The sequence below is a fragment of the Tachyglossus aculeatus genome, chromosome 25 (genome assembly GCF_015852505.1).
Source record: "Tachyglossus aculeatus isolate mTacAcu1 chromosome 25, mTacAcu1.pri, whole genome shotgun sequence".
NCBI classification, from domain to species: domain Eukaryota; kingdom Metazoa; phylum Chordata; class Mammalia; order Monotremata; family Tachyglossidae; genus Tachyglossus; species Tachyglossus aculeatus.
Window position 1 is genome coordinate 574220 of NC_052090.1, and position 21477 is coordinate 595696.

Consider the following 21477-nt stretch of genomic DNA (forward strand, 5'->3'; position numbering starts at 1 on the left):
TGGAAATTAAGATTGTGAGCCCCAAGTGGAACAAGCTGATTACCTTATATCTACCCCAGTGCTTAGAACAGTGCTTGGCACATAGTAAGCGCTTAACAAATACCATCATCATTATTATTATTGTCTACCAGTTTTGTTGCATTGTGCTTTTCCAGGCTATCTGCACACAGTAAGTGCTCAATAAATACTATTGATGGATTGATGACTGGTCTTAGTTCTGGAGGGGAGGCAGGTGCACAAACCAAAGAGACCAACAAGACCGGAACATCAAATCAATCCAAATGTTTTATAGAAAAAACATGAGCACTCTCCTAGTCACCTACCCTGCCTCTGGAAGGAAATATGGAAGCTCAGTGGGGCCTTTTTGTTAGGGGCAGGGGGAGGACCTGTGGATCTGTGCAGGATGAGGTCTTTGAGTAGTGTTTTCTTCTCCACAAGTGAAGGGCCAGGTCCCCATGGGTCCTCACAGTGACATTTCTGACCCAGAACCTAGTGACATTATGGCTTCATTTGGAGAGCCAGGATACATCAGCCTCAATTATTCGCTCAATGTTCGGCTTTGAAGGCCACAGATTCTTGATCAGTGAAGTCACTTCTTCCACTACCTTTCATTCATTCATTCAATTGTAATTATTGAGCACTTACTGTGTGCAGAGCACTGTACTAAGTCCTTGGGGAAGTGCAATACAACTATAAACAGTCACATTCCATGTCCACAATGAGTTTACAGCCTAGAGTGGGGGAGACAAGCATCATGCACTAAGATGTGCACTAACCAACTACAGGGAGTAGTGTGGGGAAGGATTGAAGGGTTGTAGTTTTAGAGTCCTTATTTGTGGCTCCAAAATACTGAACTTGTGACTTGCCTTTGATTTCATCCAATGGATCATGACTGTTTCCTTGTTTTCACAGGTGCTGGGAGCTCAGTGCTGGAGATGTCAAGTGGATTTATCAAGCACCGATTTTGGCAGCCATTGGGGTAAGCAGAGAACTGAAATGGTTCAGAGCTCTGAAATGGCCCAGATCAGAGGGGATTGGACAGCTGACCCCCAGGAAGCAGTGCTTGTGATATCTGTGTTTTGTATGGGAACAGACTCCAGGAACATCTGTTGCTCAAACAGCAAGGAATGGTCCTGTCCCGCTGCAGTGTGGGCAAGGAGCTGCCTGAAAATTTGGAAATTCATATCTATCTGACATGAAGGGGGTTGCCATAGGAACCCCAATTAGTTGGCAGAGGGGCAACTAATGTTGAGAGGCAGGGCTCCTGGAGCAGAGCTATGAAAGGCCCCAACTAGCAGAGGGGCTGGGATGCTGGGGAGGAGCCCACTTAGCCCCTGACCCTTTTCCCAGAACAGAGGAGAGCCAGGTAGGGGGAAGCTAGTTTGCTGGGGGAGTCAGACTGGAGCTCCCCCAAAGTCTACTGGAGCAGGAGCCTCAACATACTGGAACCTTGTCCAGCTCTCCAGTACAGAGGCAAGCCAGGAGGCCCCATCAAATAAACTCCTCCTGACCACAGACTCAAGCTGAAAACACTCCCATGTGGGACGTGGCTAACACACCTGCTGCAGGTGTTGCTGGAAGAAGTTCAGGGAAGCGGTCCTGACTGCCAAGTCGTGGGCAGAATTGAACTTGCCGTGTGTAGGTCTGGAAGCCATCCTGGGGAACTTGGGTTCAGCCCCTTGCCTGCTCTGGAGGAAGGGCATCCAATCCCAGCACTGCCCTTTCTGCAGTGGCTCCAGAAAGCAGCTCAGACCATTAATCTCCTGGTGCCTACCCCCTGATTGATGGAATTATTGTTCTTCCTACGCTTCCCCTTTTCCTTTCTGTCCCCGCACCCTCACTCTTTCCCATTCTCTACTATTTAAAAGAGAAAGTTCCTTTATCCTTTGGGGTTTAAATAGGATATGTTTCCTGGAGGAAAATCACCAGACAAATCTGCAGAATTTGTATTTGGTAGGACCAGCACAAAGCCTCAAGACTCTTTCATGTCGAGTGCAGGTCCAGCGCATGGCTGGCACACTGGCTTGTTCCAGGAAGGGTTCTTGAAGGAGAGGCATGGGATCTGAGGAGCTCCCCAGCAAGGCTCAACCCCCACCTCCAGAGGGTGGCTCAGGTTGAAAGCTAGTGCCTCATCCAGCCACGGCGAACAGCTGGACAGGACCCCAGGGGTTCCAGAGGGGAGGAGGGACAAGGATGGTTTTCAGAGCAGAAATGAAGCACAGTGAGCAATTTAGCTTGAGAGGAATGAAGAGGGCAAGCTGAGGGACAGTTTATTGAGTGTCTTAAAGCCAATGGTGAGGCATTTCTCTTTGTTGTGGAGGTGGATGGGCAGCCACTGGAAGTTTTTGAGGAGTTGGGGGATATGGACTGAGCAGTTTTTCAGAAAAATGATCCATTCAGCAGAGTGAAATTTGGACTGGAGAGAGGAGAGACAGGAGGCAGGGAGGTCAGCGAGGAAGCTGATGCAGTAATCAAGGTGAGAAATGATGAGTCCTTCTATCAGCATGATACCAGTTTGGAGGGAGAGGAAAGGGTAGATTCAAGAGATTTTGTGAAGGTAGAACAGACAGGATTTGGTGACATAGAATGTGTGGGCTGAATGAGAGAGATGAGTCAAAGATAACGCCATGGTTATGGGTTTGTGAGATAGGGAGAATGGTGGTGCTGTGATGGGAAAGTTAGGGGAAGCCCAGGGTTTGAATGGAAAGATGAGTAGTCAGCCTTCCTGCCAGACACCCTACAAGGCCCGAGGTCTTCTGCTACCTCCACCTAAGACCCGATTCCCTCCCAGAGTGCCCTTCTTGCCTCCCTCCAGAGGGACTGTTACTCAGAGAATCTGCTTGGCCAAAGTTCTTCTAGGTTGTGGCCCTGTGTTGTACTGCCTTCAAGACTCTAAGCCCAACTACTAATGGAGTAAGTGTACTCAGGAGACATAGAAGGAAAACAAAGCTCTCACGAGTGGTCCACTAAATCTTTCCTTTTTAAATCTCTTTGTCTTTTGTAGCTCAACTTCATTCTCTTCCTCAACACGGTGCGAGTCCTGGCCACTAAAATTTGGGAGACCAATGCAGTTGGATATGATACAAGGAAGCAATACCGGTAATTCTGAGCCAGAAATCTACAACAGTCTTTGCCTGTGATTCTTTTCCCAAGGATGAGATGTTTTCCTGGTGGGTCAGCTCAAAAGGTTGAAAGACAGTCATTTCTGAGAAAAATAGGTATTGCCTCCCCCTATCCTTAACCATTTCTAGTTTCCTTGAAAAGCACCCTGTGTGTTCTACATTACATACGTTCACATCGAGCTGCCTTTATTTTTGAAGACTTGGAGGCTATCGACCTGGAAGTCTTATGCAAGTGTGCAGCTGCGGTTGAAGATTCAAATGCAGGACCAAGATTCTGACTCATTGTTTACCCATAAAAACAGCTCCTTCTTCTACTGATGGGTTTGTCCCACATAGGATCTATCTCTGTTTTTCAGCCTGCCTCCTGGAAATCCAATCCACACATGTTGGTTCACAGAGAGAGCAAATATGAATTCAGGGACTTCCCAGTTAGTACTCTTTAATTGATTCCATGAAGAATTCTAAATGAGTATAGTTACCCTAGGAAATGATGGAAAGTGCTTAAATGCTCCCCCAAATTCCAAGAACAGTGATTTAAAATGTAATTAATATCATTATGTAATCAAATAGCATGGTATATAAGCGCCAGTATTAGATAATTATTAATTTGATTTTTCATATGTACATATATGAATACTTCATTTCAAAATGTCTTGTACTATTCTGAGCAAAATACACAAGATTTGTCATTACCTAAAGCTTAACTAGAGAACAGCTGTTGAATTGGACTTTAATCTCTCTATTCAAGTCAGCCAAAATGCTTTGAAAGTGAGTGAATGGAGATGGGAAGTGTAAAAGCCAAGGTAAATATTTGCACGTTCTACAAATACAGGGTATTAACTTGTTGCAAGAGAATGCTGTCAAAAATACTGGTACTAAAATTCAAAAGCAGAGGCAGCATGGCCTAGTGGAAAGAGCATGGGCTTGGGAGTCAGAGGACTTGGGTTCTAATCCCAGCTCCACCACTTGTGCGATGTGTGACCTCGGGGAAGTCACTTCACTTCTCTGTGCTGCCGTTACCTCATTTATAAAGTGAGGATTAAGCCCCTCATAGGACCTGGACTGAGTCCAACCTGATTAGTGTGTAACTACTCCAGTAGTAGTAGTAGTAGTGGTGGTGATGGTGGTACATCATAAGTGCTTAACAAATACCATTTAAAAAATGGCATTGTTGTGAAACACACTGAAAGAAGATCATTATGACAAAGGATCCCTGTAGTATCAAACATACTTACCTTGCTTTCAGTAACAAACCTGTCCCTATCTACTGACTCTATTGTATTACACTCTCCCAAGTGCATAGCACAGTGCTCTGCACACAGTAAGAGCTCAACAAATACTACTGATTAATTGAACATGGGGTCATGGCTACTAAGTCTATTGTTCTCTCTCAGTTGCCTAGTACAGTTTTCTGTCCATAAAAGGCATTCAGTAAATACTATTTATTTTTTGACTGATTTTCTTGAAACTGTCACACTGCAAAGTTTGTACCTGCTGTGATGCACTTTGGTCAGTGACTCAGGAAGTGCCTGATTAAATTGATTATGTTCTCCTGTAGTCTCTCCATAAATAATCTGTCTAGGATTTTGTCATCAATGGAGAACAATGGCATACCTTAGCAGTTTCCACAATTAGTTCTCTCGTTTTTCTTCTTGAAGATGGTGATCATAATGGAATCTTTGAAACATTGTTATCATTATCATTACTCTAAATCAAACACTATACTAAATTCTGGGGGATGGTTTAAGCGTTTTGATTTAGATATAGTTCCTGGTCCAGGGTGGTGAATAGTCTAATTGGTAAAGATTAGAACAGTCAGTTCTGCTATAACACAAATTTGGAGCTAGCATGATGCAAAAATTCCGCAACATGAGACTGTTGTGGTATAATGTATTATACTTGCCCACAAGTTGGTGCAAGAATATTTGGTATAAGAGGAAATGCTTATATGCATTCAGTCAAGGCATGATGCTCCTTCACTTCCCAGCCTCTACTTCGGCCTCCTTATAAATTTCATGAGGGTAGAGACCCCAAGTGCCATCTACTTTTATTGTATGTTTTCCAGCACATAGTACACTGCCCTGCACAGAATATTAGAGTAGCTCAGTAAATGCTGATGGTGATGCTGTTAGAGCTTGTAACAGGGTAGTAGCAGTTTGGGCAGAGAGGAAAAACTGCGTGCTTCTGGTATGGGGAGGATGGTGGTGCTGTCAATTGAGAGCAGAAAGTTAGGGAGAAGAATAGGGGTAGGAATAAAGATAATGATAATGATAATAATAATAATGGTATTTGTTAAGCGCTTACTATGTGGCAAGCACTGTTCTAAGCACTGGGGGATATACAAGATAATCAGGTTGTTCTACGTGGGGCTCACAGTCTTCACCCCCGTTTTACAGATGAGGGAACTGAGGCACAGAGAAGTTAAGTGACTTGCCCAAAGTCACACAGCAGACAAGTAGCAGAGCTGGGATTAGAACCCATTAGAACTCCCAGGCCTGTGCTCTTTCCACTGAGCCACACTGCTTCTCTAAGAAATCCTGTTTTAGGCATACTTAGTCTGAGATCTTGGGAGGACATATAAGTAGAGATAAGTGGAATGGAGGCAATAGGAGATTCGGGGTTGCAGGCCAGAGTAGAGGTTGGAGCTGTGCAAAATAGATTTGGGAAGTCACCCACAGAGAAGAGGTAGTTGAAGCCATGTGAGCGTATGAACTCCCTGAGAGAGTGAGTATAAAGTAAATGTATGGGGCCCAGAACAGAGCTTTGGGGAATGCCCAGAGTAAGAGGATGAGAGATAGAGGAGGAGCCAGCAAACAAAGCTGAGAATGGTAATGGCATGGATAATGGGATCGATAAAGTATTTGTATAGTGCCAGGTATATCCATATCAAGAACAGTATCACTAATGGAAGCTGTTAAAGTATCATAACAGTGTCACTATCTGTAATGGTTCAGGCATGAAGAAAGCTAATTATGCCAGGAATAGCTTCTTTAATGGTACTGATGTAAACATCAGTGAGAATTCCAGTGTCTTTATAGGTGGCAGCATCAGTATCTGGATAATCAATCAATCACATTTATTGAGCATTTTCTTTGGGCAGAGCACTGAACTAAGCGCTTGCTAAATATCTGTAACAGCTTCAGGATTGGCCTCGGGGGTGGAATTGCAAATGGGTTTGTTGCTTGGATACTTACCTCAGTCCCTCCTAGGATGGCTGTTTTGTTCTGAGGTTAGAATCTCACAGATGCCTCCTGACTGGCCTGGCTAACCGTGCATGGGGCACCACAGACTCATAGGTAGATTTTGTCCTCATCAAATGGCCTGGCTCCCAGTGGACCCGTACCAAGAGAGGAGACCCTGCCTCTCCTGCAGAAATCCTACCATTGGCAGTGGGCAGAACTCCACCTCACAAGGGCCTGACTGGGCAGCCAAGATGGTTGGTTTCAGTGAATTTCTGTCACCCAGCCCAGCACAGTTCAGGTTCAGACAGGCAGGGTCAGGCGGGGCAGGTTCCGAGGGGCTGAGATGCCGCCAGTCCTGGAAGGGTTGTCTCCTCTCCCAGGAGTCTCTCCAGCCTGGAAACTGAGACTCTTTCTCACTATTCTCTTGCAGGAAGTTGGCCAAGTCAACCTTGGTCCTGGTGTTGGTCTTCGGCGTGCACTACATTGTGTTTGTATGTCTGCCCCATAACCTCTCGGGCCTTGGGTGGGAGATACGCCTGCACTGTGAACTCTTCTTCAACTCCTTTCAGGTACAGAGGGTAAAGTAAAAGCTGTGTGTGTGCATGCATATATGGGTATGTGTGTGCATGCATGTGTGTATGTGTATGTGTGTGTCCATGTGTGGGTGGTTGTGTGCCTGTGTATATGTGTTTGTGTGTGTGCGCGTATGCAGAAATGCAGGTGTGCACATACAGACATGTGTGAGCAGATCCATAGGGTACATGTGTTTGTATGTGTGTGGGCATGTGTGGAGGGGGTTGCTTGTGCATGTGTGCATTTTGGCATCCCCCATCCCTCTGATGCCTCTGTCCCCAGGTCATGTTGGAGTTCAATCTGCCTCAGTGTGGTTTTTTTATCCCTTGCTAACCACTCCCTGTCTGCCTGAGAGCCAACCACCAAGAGCGAGAGCCACTCTGAAGCTTATTGTCAAAGAAGAAAGTGAACTTCCAAGCTGAAGGAAGAAGTAGGGAGAGTTGTTGGACAAGAAGCTGAATGGAACAGGCTCCCACTGTCAGCTCTGTTCAGGGAGTCATTTATTCATTCATTCATTCATTCAATCGTATTTATTGATTGTACTAAGCACTTGGAAGGTATAATTCAGCAATAAAAAGAGACAATTAAAAAGAGACAATCCCCGCCCACAATGGGATTACAGTCTAGAAGGGAGAAACAGACATCAAAACAAGTAAACAGGCATCAATATAAATAAATAGAATAATAGATATATAAATATACACATCTAAACAAGTAAATAGGCATTAATGTAAATAAATAGAATTATAGAGTATATATATACATACACAAGTGCTGTGGGGCAGGGAGAGAGGGGTAGAGCAAAAGGAGCAAGTCGGGGTGATGGGGGGGAAGCTGAGGAAAAGGTGGCTTTGTCTGGGAAGGCCTCTTGGAGGAGGTGGGCCTTCAGTAGAACTTTGAAGGAGGGATTGTGTGGCGAATTTGAGGAGGGAGGGCATTCCAGGTCAGAGGTAGGACATGGGCCAGGGGTCGATGGTGGGACAGGCAAGAACAAGGCACAGTGAGAAGGTTAACACCAGAGGAATGGAGTGTGTGGGCTGGGATGTAGAAGAAGAGAAGGGAAGTTAGATAGGAGGGGACAAGATGATGGAAAGCTCTGATATGCTTGATATGGAGGTTGATAGGCAACCACTGGAAATTTTTGAGGAGGGGGGTGACATGCCCAGAACGTTTCTATAGAAAGATAATCCGGCAGCAGAGTGTAGTATGGACTGAAGTGGGGAGAGACAGGAGGTTGGGAAGACAGAAAGGTTGCTGATGCAGCAATCCAGTCGGGATAGGATGAGTGATTGTACTAACGTAGTAGCGGTTTGGATGGAGACGAAAGGGTGGATCTTGGCAATGTTATGAAGGTGAGACTGACAGGTTTTGGTAATGGATTGGATATGTGGGATAAATGAGAGAGCGGAGTCAAGGATGACTCCAAGGTTGTGTACATGTGAGATGGGAAGGTTGGTAATGCTGTCCACAGTGACGGGAAAGTCAGGGAGAGGGCAGAGTTTGGGAGGGAAGATAAGGAGCCCTGTCTTGGACATGCTGAGTTTTAGGTGGTGGGAGGACATCCAAGTAGAGATGTCCCGAAGGCAGTAGGAGATGTGTGCTTGGAGGGGGAGAGAGAGAACAGGGGAGGAGATATAGATTTGGGTATCATCTGCGTGAAGATGATAGTTGAAGCCATGGGAGTGATTGAGTTCACCAAGGGAGTGAGTATTATAATAATAATAATAGTGGTATTTGTTAAGCGCTTACTATGTGCAAAGCACTGTTCTAAGTGCTGGGGGAATACAAGGTGATCAGGTTGTCCCATGTAGGGCTCACAGTCTTAATCCCCATTATACAGATGAGGGAACTGAGGCCCAGAGAAGTTAAGTAACTTGCCCAAAGTCACACAGCTGACAATTGGTGGAGCCGGGATTTGAACCCATGACCTCTGACTCCAAAGCCCGTGCTCTTTCCACTGAGCCACGCTGCTTCTCTGTATAGATGGAGAATAGAAGGGGATCAAGAACTGACCCTTGAGGAACCCCTACAGTTAGGGGATGGGAGGGAGAGGAGGAGCCCGCGAAGGAGACTGAGCATGAACGGCCAGAGAGATAAGAGGAGAAACAGGAGAGGATGGAGTCCATGAAGCCAAGGTTGGATAATGTGTTGAGGAGAAGGGAATGATCGACAGTGTCAGAGGCAGCTGAGAGGTCGAAGAGGATTGGGATAGAGTAGGAGCCATTGGATTTGATAAGAAGGAGGTCTTTGGTGACCTTTGAGAGGGCAGTTTCAGTGGAGTGAGTGGAGTCAGTGAACTGGGAGTTGTGGGGTTAGTTTCTGGGTTAACGTGATTTCTGGTGCCTCAATCAGCCCAGCCCAAGATTGGCCCTAAAACCCTGCTTGTGCTTGTGGATGGCCACAAGACGAGCACGTCCGAAGTGATGGACCAAATGCTGAAGTGAAACCAATTTAAAAGGGCAAAACATCCATCCCATCTCTTTTTGTTTGGGGTATTTTTTGGTTTTCTAAGAGCTTGATAAATATCAGTGGCCATGGGGTTGGAATTACAGGGAGGTTTGCTGCTTGGATACTTCCCTCAATCCCCCCTGCCCCCAGTCTGGCTGTTTTGTTCCACAGTCAGGATCTCACAATGTCTCCTGACTGGCCTGGCTAGCCTTGCCCCAGAGTTCACTCTAGGGAGGCAGGGTGACCAAACTTAGGAAAACAGTGACACTGAAGCACCAAAATAATAGTTAAGCACTGAGGTAGATGCAAGCTAATCAGGTTGAACACAGACCCTGTCCCACATAGGATGCTCCTCTAATGCTAACCTTCTCACTGTGCCTTGATCTAATCTAACTCACCACTAACCTTTTGCCCAAATCCTGCCTCTGACCTGGGATGCCCTCCCTCCTCAAATCTGACAACTACTCTCCACACTTTCAAAGCCTTATTGAAGGCACGTCTCCTCCAAGAGGCCTTCCCTGACTAAGCCCACCTTTCCTCTTCTTCCATTCTCTTCCGTTTTACCCTGACTTGCTCCCTTTGTTCTTTCCCCCCACCCCCACCCCAGTCCCACAGCACTTTTGTGCATATCTGTAATTTGTTTAATTATATTAATGTTTGTTTCCTCTCCTCTAGACTTTAAGCTTGTTGTGGGCAGGGAATGTATCTGTTTATTGTTGTATTGTACTCTCCCAAGTGCTTAGTACATTACGGTGCACACAGTAAGTGCTCAGTAAATATGATTGAATAAATAAGTAGGAGGGAGTAGGATTTAAACCCCAATTTACTGTTGAGGTAACTGAGGCACCGAAAAATTAAGTGATTGTCCAAGGTCACACAACAGACTCGTGACAGAGCTGGGATTAGAACAGGTCCCCTGACACCCAGGCCCATGCAGTTTCCACTACGCCATGCTGCTTCTCACCACCCCAGGTTTGGCCCCCATCCCTTTCTGTCTCATCAAGTAGACCAACATGGGAGGAAATAGATGATCGGTATGAGGCATAAATCCCCTCAAGATTCCAGGGCATCTGAACTACATGTTCCAGAATACTTTAGGCCCTCAAGCAAGTAGGGACTGAGCATGCTCTACCTCAACTATGGCCATCAAACACTTAAAGCAAGCAGAGCAGTTGGGAGTTGGTCAAGGGCAGGCTCTCTGGTGGACCTTTATCTGGAACCTGGAATATTTTTCTGTTTCCAAATATTATCTAGGCAGCCCTTAGCCACTCAGGACAGTCCAGCAGGATGTGTACTTCCCCATGAGGAAAGAATTTGGACAAACGTTTGAAGTGTAAATTGCCACTGGCAAAGACTTGAACCTTAGGGAAAGGAGAGCTTTCTTTGATTTTTTTACTAATTTACACATTTTGAGTGGGACACATATTTTCTGTGCCCAATTATTCCTCTCCGACCACTCAACATACACATTGCCTGATTCTTATTTCTTTTGCCCTTTAGGGTTTCTTTGTTTCTATCATCTATTGTTACTGCAACGGAGAGGTAAGTTGGAAGCAGCAGCAGTAGCACCGTCCAGGGAGGCTGGCTCATTCAGGCTGGGAATCAGCCTTAGGAATGGTCAGGTCCTCCTTGCTCTGGACCCAGGACGGACCAGAAACAGCCCAAGATGACAAGAGTCAGAAAAAGTGGGGGCGGTCCTGGACCCCCATAACTACATTTCCCCTAACCCATTTCATTCTTGGTTTTTCTCCAGCCACTCCTCCTCTGGCTTCCTTCAGGAAATGGGGAGCAAAGTGGCACAGCTCTACCCACTTCCATTCTCTTCCTACACTTTCTTCCCCAAACTTTTCCCTTTACTCAGCAACCTCCCCTATGTCCCCAAATCCCTCAAGGACCCACAGGGTTGGGATGGTGAGTTTGGTCGGCCCTGTGCAGACCCCTGGCTAAAGCTCTGGTAATGGCTCAGGTTCAGGCGGAGATCAAGAAAACTTGGAGCAGGTGGAACGTGGCTGTGGACTGGAAGAGGACGACTCCATGTGGCAGTTATAGATATGGCTCCGTCCTGACCAATGTGACGCACAGCACCAGCAGCCAGTCTCAGACAGTGGCCACCTCCCGCATGGTCCTGCTCACCAGCAAGAGCAGCCGAACTGCCAGCAGGCAGGCGGACCCCCATGTGAACTTACCAGGCTACGTCCGGAGCAACTCTGATCAGGAGAGCCTGCCTCCCTGGATCCATGGTGACATGACTGAGAATGCAGGGACTGGGGTGGAGGACCAATCACAGAAGGAGATTATGAAGCCTGTAGATGTGAGCTCAAACTCCGCGAGGAGCCAGACTGAAACTGAGGATGCACTCTGAGGAAATGGTGTTAGGCTAGGGCTAGAATTGAATGAGCCCATCCAATTCATCATGGCAGCAGCACCAACCCCCTCACTCCACGCCCCCGACCTTGTTGCCTCAAGCCCAATCTGCTGCCATTTCATTCTGTGGCAAATATCATCTCCAAGGGTTTTGAATCTCCATTCTCTGAGCCCTGAAGCTATCAAAGGCAAAAAAAAAAAGATTTCCTGATGAGATGATTCATTGAATTATTTTGGCATAAAACTATCCTCTGTTTAGAGGCATGGAAGCTTTGGTGCTAATGCACATCACTGCTACATTCCTCTGTAGCCCCATGGGCCTTAGAAAATGACTTGAAATTCAAAGGGATTAGAAATACATCCAGGATTCGCTTTTGTTCTTCAGTAAAGTTTTTTCTTATATTTGACTGTCTTTCATTTCAAAACTGAGACACTGCCCTTCTCTTTTCCTTCCATTTTCTCTCTCTGTTTCTCAGTCTGAATTGCTTTGGCAAAACCTTTGTATAGTGTGAGTAGCACTGTGTGTAAGTGTGCCATTAAACAAAGCCTGAAGAAGTCTGGAAAGAGCAAAGATTTTTGAAGCAATTAGTAACATTAGGGAGTTGGAATGGAACTTCAAATTAATGACAAACAGTGAAACTCAGAAATGGCACATCATATTTTGCTTGTTGTTGCATGAACCAACCCACAGGACCACAGGTCAACCCTTCACTCCAGTTGATATGGGATCTGCCCCTTTGGGTGGGTGAGAACTTTGGAACTGCCACTCTACATGAACGTTTCTGAGCAAAGGATATTGCCCTGAAATCCTCTGTGGTACTGAACTCTTTTGTGTTGGATCTTGTGAAATGCCATGTGGGGGACATTAAAATCTCATGTCTATCAACCTTTCAGTCTCTGACCTTTGCTGTGCTTAGGGAGCCCAGGTTGAGAAGTTTTGCTCCTTCAAGAGTTTGCAGGCTCCAGGTGGGAAACTTTTGGCCTTAGGGTTGTTTTTGCTTCTTTCTCAGGGTATTGCAAATGTATCGTAAAGGTTCCTTCAAAACAATCACAGTGTTTCCGGTTGCTACCTGCCAGATTGGTCCATCTGCTGCTGCTGCCCCCTAAGCTGCCCTCTGCTGAGATTTTGTTTCATCGTGTCTTAAAGGTTTTTGTGTTTCCCCCTCTGCTTATAGTTTCCCCATTTCAGCTCATAGCGCACCTATTTGGGTATCCTGCTGCCATCCCTACTTACATCTTGCAAAAGTGTGACATGACAGACATTGTTTGGATGCTGGTGGGTTTTGGGGCCTCAGTGTTTGTGATACTATAATACCCCTTGATGTTAAGTTCACTGTTGCACTTAGGATAAATAGGTGGAACTGCTCGAGAAGTCCAATGGGGTGTATGGGATAAGTTTAGGTTTCACATTCATAAGGAAGGCTGGACACTGCAATTCTTCTGCAGATATTTAATCTGGTCTGAAGTTTGATAACACTGAAGTTTAGAACCTTACTATCCATCAGTCTTCCAAGTGACATGCCAAACTTCTCAATTTGGTTTTCTCTTTCTTTGACCTTATATTATTGGACAGTGTAGCCAAAATTCAGGAACAAAACAGAGCTAGCAGCTACTTTCTCTGCCCACAATGATCGTATAGTCTAGAGTGCCTATTTGCTCCTCGGCTAAATTAGGGGATAGGATCTTCTAAATCATGTGGAATCTGCTCTTTGGAGGAGAGAGAGAGAGAGCTATGTTTTGTCCATCCCCTACCAAGAAAACTCAGGGATCTTGTCTTTGTCTAAAACTACTTTTGTGCCTTACTGTGTCACAAAAAGCTCACTGACCCCTTTGCTGCCTGGAAAGCAAATGTAGTTTCTCCTTTCCTTCTCTGCAATTCCCTTGTCAACCTCCAACAGAACCTTTGGATTTTTGTAACTCACACATCTTTCTCCAAAACTGAATATAATACATCACAGTCTTACAATCATGGCTCAAATTTTTTTTTAAAAAAGGTATTTGTTAAGCACTTACTATGTGGGCAAGCTCTGTTCTAAGTGTTGGGGTAGAAATAAGGTTATCAACTTGTACATAGTTCCTGACACACATGGGGCTCTCAGTCTAGATAAGAGGGAGTAGGATTTAATCCCTATTTTATAGATGAGGAAACCAAGGCACAGAGAAGTTAAGTGACTTGCCCAAGGTCACATAGAAGACAAGTGGCAGATCCAGGATTAAAACCCAGGTCTTCTGACTCATAAGCCCCTAATTTTTCCACTACACTACACTGCTTCCCATCTGCCACTGTTCCAACTTTGAGATTAGTGGGTTTTTTTCTTTTTTTTCAGAGACGATACTGAATAATATGCTAGTGATCTGCACATAGTACAAAGAACAGCTCTCACCTCACCTGCTTTACAATTTTTTTTTTAATGGCTGCTGGAGGCATCAGAATAATAATGGCAACTCTATATAGTTTGACCTGATTGTTATAGGCCAACCTCAGGGAGGGCTTGGTAGGGGAGAGGGGGCAACAAAAAGTGGTATTCTCCTGAAGCATCATCAGTGCCAACAGAATTCATTGTGTAATTACAGCACACAGAGGAGAGCATGATATTGCATTGGGTGCTTGGAAACGTAAGATGCAGAAGATGTGGGACCTGCCCTCAAGAAGGACACATTCAATGGGAAAGACAAGTGAGCACAAATTGCAAACTTTCAATACACTGAAGATCAATAACTTAGGTACAAGTGATAAAAAGTAAGCAATCAAAGAATAAGTAAATAGATATAATAATAATTATAGTATTTGTTAAGCGCTTACTATGTGCCAAGCACTATTCTAAGCACTGGGGTAGATACTGGGTAATCAGGTTGTCCCATGTGGGGCTCACACTTTTATTCCCCAATTTACAGAAGAGGTAACTGAAACACAGAGAAGTTAAGTGCCTTGCTCAAGATCACACAGCAGACAAGTGGTGGAGGTGGGATTAGAACTCATGTCCTCTAACTCCCAAGCCCATGCTCTTTCCACTAAGCCATGATGCTTCAAATAATGGTATTTGGTAAGTGCTTACTATCTGCCAAGCACTGTTATAAGCACTGGGGTAGGTACGAGGTCATCATAGTCTTAATCCTCATTTTTCAGATAAGGTAACTGAGGCACAGAGAAGTTAAGCAGCTTGTCCAAGGTCAAACAGCAGCCAAGTGGCGGAGCAGGGATTAGAACCCCCATCCTCTGGCTCCCAAACCCGTGCTCTTTCCACTAAGCCACGCCGCTTCCCGTATGAGTGCCTAAGTGACTAATGGGATTACATGACCAAGGAGTCACTGGCAAATGGAAGAAGTGGTTTTGTAAGAGTCTTCTGAATAAAGTGAAGAATTTGGTTTGGTTGAAAGGATGTGGGAGGGAGTTCCAATCAGAGACAAAGAATTGGAGACTGAAAGTTCAAAAACTTAGCTTGAGAGTAGTCAAGAGTCAAGAGTGTGAGATGGGGGTTAGTGGGAGAAGAGAAAAGATAGGAAAAAGGGAGAATCTTGAAGCTTTGTTCATGTGGAAGGAAATGGGTTATCGTAAGGGCTTTTGAAGAAGAGAACTGCATATTTTGAATGGTGTTTTGGGAAGAAGATCTGAGCCACAGAGTGTAAAACAAACTAAAAGGGGAGAGTCAGGAAGACCAGTGAAGAAGCTGGCTCAGGAATCCACTTGGGATATAGAAAGGCTTCATATAGGGTGGTGGTGGTGTTAAAGGGAGGAAAAAAGGAGTGGATTCACAAAATACTAAATATGAAGAACCAGCAGGCAAAATGAAAGAGGGAGGCAAAAGTTAGAGAGGAGTCATGGATGAAATTGGAGTCATTGGAGAAAATTGGGCAGGAGGCCACCCAAGAGCGAATGTCCCTGGGGCAGAAAGAGACAGGAGATGGTAAATCAGGTGAGAGGCTGGGGTTAGGGAGAGAGATTGGGAGCAGAGATGGTAATTGAGGCCATGTGAATTAATGAGCTTCTGAGAGAATGAATGTGAAATTGAAAGAGGAGTAGAACCAGAACGGAGCCAGGTGGGCTGCCCTCAGTTAAGGGACCAGGGGAGGAAGCAGAGTCAGTGAACAAGATTGATAAGGAGTGGCTGGAGATATTAGAAGAGAACTAGACACATGTCAAGTGGGTGAAACCCAGGCCAGAGGGAATGTCTAGGAAGGAGGAAAAAACAGTCACAAAGGCAGTTGAAAGGTCAATGAGGGCTAGGACTAAAGAGCAGTTGATGATTGGTAGCTACAGTGGGTAGAAGAGGCACATGCTAGGGGCCTTGAATGATATGGTGACTGATGATAGAGGTGAGATGGCCAGGAATCAGTCCTGGAGCAAGATGGAGAGTTTTGAAGATGGGAAGAGTTGGGTTTTGGCAGATTTGAAAGAGGACAGAGTTCAGGGTGGAGGGAACGGTGTAAGAATGGGGTTGAAGACCAAAGCAAGAATGACAAAATTTAGATATCCCATTTATGATTTGATTTAATAATATCATTTTTGCAATACTAAAATGAAACAGCTTTCTATTCCAAAATCCAAGAATTCCTTTCATTTGCCTCCATAACTGATTAATAATAATAATAATAATGGCATTAAGCACTTACTATGTGCAAAGCACTGTTCTATACACTGGGGAGGTTACAAGTTGATCAGGTTGTCCCACGGGGGGCTCACAGTTAACCCCCATTTTACAGATGAGGTAAATGAGGCCCAGAGAAGTTAAGTGACTTGCCCAAAGTCACACAGCTGACAGCTGGTGGAGCAGGGATTTGAACCCATGACCACTGACTCCAAAGCCCAGGCTTTTTCCACTGAGCCACTGATTACAATTTATGAAAGTATTTGATGCCAATGACTGAGGATAGTTAATGCACTGGAATAATTTTTTAGTCTACATGGCTTTACTGGACAGTTTTTCAAATTGGGTTCCAGACAAGGGTCACAGTCAAAGGGATTTTGCTTTATTTAAAATTGAGCTTTCCTACTTATGGCCCAAGATTGGTCCTGGACAGTGTCCTCTTTGGCCAAGATGATGGAGGACGGGACAAGATGGAGGGTCAAGGGGAAAGAGAAAATAGAGTTTTCTCTTCCAAGAAGCAATGTGGCCTCGTGGAAAGATTATGGGCTTGAGAGGCAGAAGATCTGATTTCTAATCCAGGCTACACCACTTGTCTGCGGTGTGACCTGGAGTGAGTCACTCAACTTCCATGTAACTCAGTTTTTTCAACTACAAAATGTGGATTCACTACCAGTTCTCACTCTCCCTTAGACTGTAAGGCCCAGGTGAGGAAAAGACTGTGTCTGATCTGATTGTATTATATCTACCCAGGAGTAGTTACAATGTTTGTCACATAGTAAGCATCTAATAAATACCATAATTACTACTATTACTCTGCACCAATGAATTGCACTGTAATCCCAAGGCAGGAGGATGTTATGGGGATGGGAGTGCTTCTACTGGCCCAGCTGGCCTGGCCTGACCTGCACAGAAAACCCACCATCCTCCACCAACCAGGGTGAGGCTTTGATCCCTTCTTTCTGCAGCTTCTTCTTACTTTTTTGCCTTCTCACCAAGTGTTGTCCTAAGACATTTATGCAGGCAAGATCCCCCAGTTGGTTCAAATGGTACCAGAGTCCTACACAATAGCAAAGCTACCCAGAAGGCTACTCCCGGCTGATCTTCCTTCTAAAAAAAGTTGAGTCCTTGTCCCCCACTCCTTGAGAACCTCCGGGGGTTGCCCAACCATCTCCCCATAAAGCAGAATCTCCTAACCATCAGTTTTAAGGCACTCAATCTGCTCATTCCCTCTATTCTCACTGATCTCCTACTATAAACCAGCTTGTTCACTTCCCTCCTTTAACCCCAACCTATCCATTGTACCTTGAAGTCATCTATCTTTCATTCATTCATTCAATTGTATTTATTGAGCACTTGCTGTGTGCAGAGCACTGTACTAAGCACTTGGAAAGTACAATTCATCAAGAGAGACAATCCCTGCCCACCGGGCTTACAGTCTAGAAGGGGGGAGAAAGACATCAAAACACGTAAACAGGCATTAATATGAATAAATAGAATTATAGATATATACACATCAAAACAAGCAAACATCAATATAAATGAATAGACTATTAGTATGTACTGTATACACAAGTGCTGCGGGGTGGGGAAAGGTGGGTAGAACAAAGGGAGTGAGTCAGAGTGACGCGGAGGGGAGGGAGAGCAGAGGAAAGGGGGACTTAGTCTGGGAAGGCCTCTTGGAGGAGGTGAGCCTTCAGTAGGGCTATGAAGGGGGGAAGTGTGATCGTTTGGCAGAATTGAGGAGGGAGGGCATTCCAGGCCTCCCTTGATGTGGATCAGGGGTTGATGGCAGGACAGACTAGAATGAGGCACAGTGAGGAAGTTAGCACCAAAGGAGCAGAGTGTGTGGGCTGGGATATAGAAGGAGAGAAGGGAGGTGAGGTAAGAGGGGGCAAGGTAATGGAGAGCTTTGAAGCCGATAGTGAGGAGTTTTTGTTCGATACGGAGGTTGATAGACAACCACTGGAGATTTTTGAGGAGGGGGTGACATGCCCAGCACATTTCTGCAGAAAGATAATCCAGGCAGCAGAGTGAAGTATGGACTGATATGGGGAGAGACAGAAGGTTGGGAGGTCAGAAAGGGAGCTGATGCAATAATCCAGATAATGTGGTAGTGGTTTGGATGGAGCGGAAAGGGTGGATCTTGGCGATGTTGTGAAGGTGAGACTGGCAGGCTTTGGTGACGGATTGGATATGTAAGGTGAATGAGAGAGCAGAGTCAAGGATGACACCAAGGTTGCGGGCTTGTTAGACGGGAAGGATGGTAGTGCTGTCTACAGTGATGGGAAAGTCAGGGAGAGGACGGGGTTTGGGAGGGAAAATAAGGAGCTCTGTCTTGGACATCTTGAGTTTTAGGTGGCAGGGGGACATCCAAGTAGAGATGTCCTGAAGGCAGGAAGTGATGTGAGCCTGAAAGGAGGGAGAGAGAACAGGGGAGGAGATATAGATTTGGTGTCAACCACATAAAGATGATAGTTGAAACCATGGGAGCGAGTGAGTTCACCAAGGGAGTGAGTGTAGACGGAGAATAGAAGGGGACCAAGAACTGACCCTTGAGAGACCTCCAAGGTTAGGAGATGGGAGGGGGAGGAGGATCCTGTGAAGGAGACTGAGAATGATCGGCCAGAGAGATGAGAAGAACCAGGAGAGGATGGAATCAGAGAAACCAAGGTTGGATAAGGTGTTGAGGAGAAGGGGATGGTCCACAGTGTCAAAGGCAGCTGAGAGGTCAAGGAGGATGAGGATGGAGTAGGAACCATTGGATTTGGCAAGAAGAAGGCCACTGGTGACCTCTGAGAGGGCAGTTTCAGTGAAGAGGGGGGCAGAAGCCTGATTGGAAGGGGTCCAGGAGAGATTTGGAGGAGAAGAATTTGAGGCAGCGAGTGTAGATGACTCGCTCCAGGAATTTGGAAAGGAGGGGTAGGAGGGAGATGAGATGATAAGTAGAATGGGCTATGGGGTCAAGGGAGGTTTTTTTTTTTAGGATGAGGGAGACGTAGACATGTTTGAAGGCAGTGGGGAAGAAGCCTGGTTGAGCAGTTGAAGATAGAAGTTAAGAGGAGGAGAGGAGGGAAGGGGCGAGAATTTTTATAAGGTGTGAGGGAATGGGGTCTGATGCACTTGTGGAACACATATGAAGAGTCTGATGTGCTTGCCACCACCCTTTATCCACGTCCTCCCCCAGGTCTGAAACTCCCTCTCAGTTCATATTCACCACTTTCCCCATCTTCTAAGACTTACTAAAATCAGACCTTTCCCAAAAGCTTTCCCCAAGTAAGCCCTCATTTTCCCTACCCACCCTTCTGATTCACCTGGATACAATGAACTGTACCCCTTAAACACTTGATATTCACCCTACCCTCAACCTCAAAGCATTTACACTCTGCCAATTTTTGTAATTGTAATGTCCATCTCTCCCTCTAGTCTTTAAGATCCTTGTAGGCAGGGATCATGTTTTACAATTCTATGGTTCTGTACTTTCCCAAGCACCTCACCACACAGTAAGCATTCAATAAATACCTAATTAACTGACTGATTGGTGGATTGATCTTCACCATCCTCGCTGCAGCTGTGAAGAACCAAGTCCTCACTCTGCAGAGTGGGCGAGACAGGGAATAGAGTCTCGTTTTTTTCCCCTTCTTTTCCTCCCCCAACCCAGCCATAGCCTGAGACCTCTGGGGTCAGAGAGTTCAAACGTAAATCTTAATGATGTAAAGATGGAATTGTGCTTCTAGTACATCCTGTTGGCTATTTATAGATCTAAAGAACTAATGAGTTTTGTGCACTGACTCTGGTAATTCTGTTTTCTTCCTCTGTTATGCTGGCTTCTGCTGTCCTATTCACTCTGATTTAACTATTTCAGATGGGAACAAGAGCTGCTGAACATCCATTCTCCAGTCTCCTTTCCCCTTCAAAATCATTCCTACACAATCACTCTCTTGTGTTTGAATGATTGACTTGGGGATTTCCAAAACCAAAAGTTCTCATCATCATGGAGCTTCTTCAAGAGCCTGAGATAGCCATTGATGGAAGGGATGCTGAGCCCCCGGCCCAACCCCTTACCCTGGAGGCCTAGGATCATATCTGGAATCATGCCTGCGGGAAGGGTTGCCCACTGCATGTGGGCGTCTGAGGACTGAGCAAAGGCGAGGGTTGTTGCCTCCACAGCCACCCACCGGAGGCCCAGGACTACCCAGAGGGAAGAGACCCCAGCCCCCTGAGCCCCTCTCACGCTGCCACTTCCATGCCCTGGGGCTTAGAACTGCACCCCAGGAGGGGACACCAGCATCTTCATTCCCACTCACTGCCCACCCATCCATGCACTGAGGACTTGAGTCTGCACAAGGAAGGAATCGCCAATCCTCCCACCACCTCCACCCCCACAAAAGAAGCAGGACAACAACTCATTAAAAAACGAAGGACATGTTAACAATGGCCCATCAATAACTAAGGACTTGCTAGCGCTGCTTACCAATTCTCTCCGGACAGACGTTTCAATGACTCACTCATCACAGTTCAGAATTTGTGGATTTTCCCCATCTGGAAACTGCCTAGTCACCTTCAACTAGAGGAACCTGCATTGGCCACTGAGTCTGTAGATCAGCTGCTGCTTCTCAAGACTTTCTTTTATGCCCTAGCTTCATAGGCCTTCTGTCAGCTCCTTCTGATCTCTCCTCTTCATCCCCCTCTCCACAGGCTAGCCCTCCTCAGTACACTCCCATCCAACCCCTCCCCACCACTTGCGCAGCCCCCACTCTTCTCCCCTGCCCCATTCCTGTCATTTAGTCCCAGCATTGTCCCAGCACCGCCCCTCATCCTCTTTCCCCCACACCGATCCTACCAGTTTACCCCTCCGTACAAAGCTGTGTGGCTCAGTGGAAAGAGCACGGGCTTTGGAGTCAGAGGTTATGGGTTCAAATCCCAGCTCTGCCAATTGTCAGCTGTGTGACTTTGGGCAAGTCACTTAACTTCTCTGTGCCTCAGTTACCTCATCTGTAAAATGGGGATTAAAACTGTGAGCCCCCCATGGGACAACCTGATTACCCTGTAACCTCCCCAGCACTTAGAACAGTGCTTGGCACATAGTAAATGCTTAAAAAATACCATTATTATTATTAACCTCTTCCTACCCCTCACACCTTCCCCACAGCTTCAACTGTGTGTGGCCTGTGAAACCCCCTCTCCATTAAGCAGCGTGGCTCA

At 45.8% G+C, this 21477-nt stretch overlaps 1 protein-coding gene across 3 annotated transcripts in view; it reads left to right on the top strand.

Moving 5' to 3' along the window:
* The window catches only part of PTH2R (parathyroid hormone 2 receptor), an 88270-nt gene extending 75694 nt beyond the window's left edge, over positions 1–12576 (top strand). For 2 of the 3 annotated variants that reach the window (XM_038766781.1, XM_038766782.1), the window contains 5 exons: positions 913–979; positions 3005–3099; positions 6735–6873; positions 10826–10867; positions 11292–12576. In XM_038766781.1, coding sequence (XP_038622709.1) covers positions 913–979; positions 3005–3099; positions 6735–6873; positions 10826–10867; positions 11292–11687 — 739 coding nt within the window. In that variant the 3' untranslated portion in view covers positions 11688–12576. The remainder of the gene's footprint in view (positions 1–912; positions 980–3004; positions 3100–6734; positions 6874–10825; positions 10868–11291) is intronic. The other variant, XM_038766783.1, reaches the window with a different exon arrangement.
* Positions 12577–21477: the final 8901 nt, after the last annotated feature.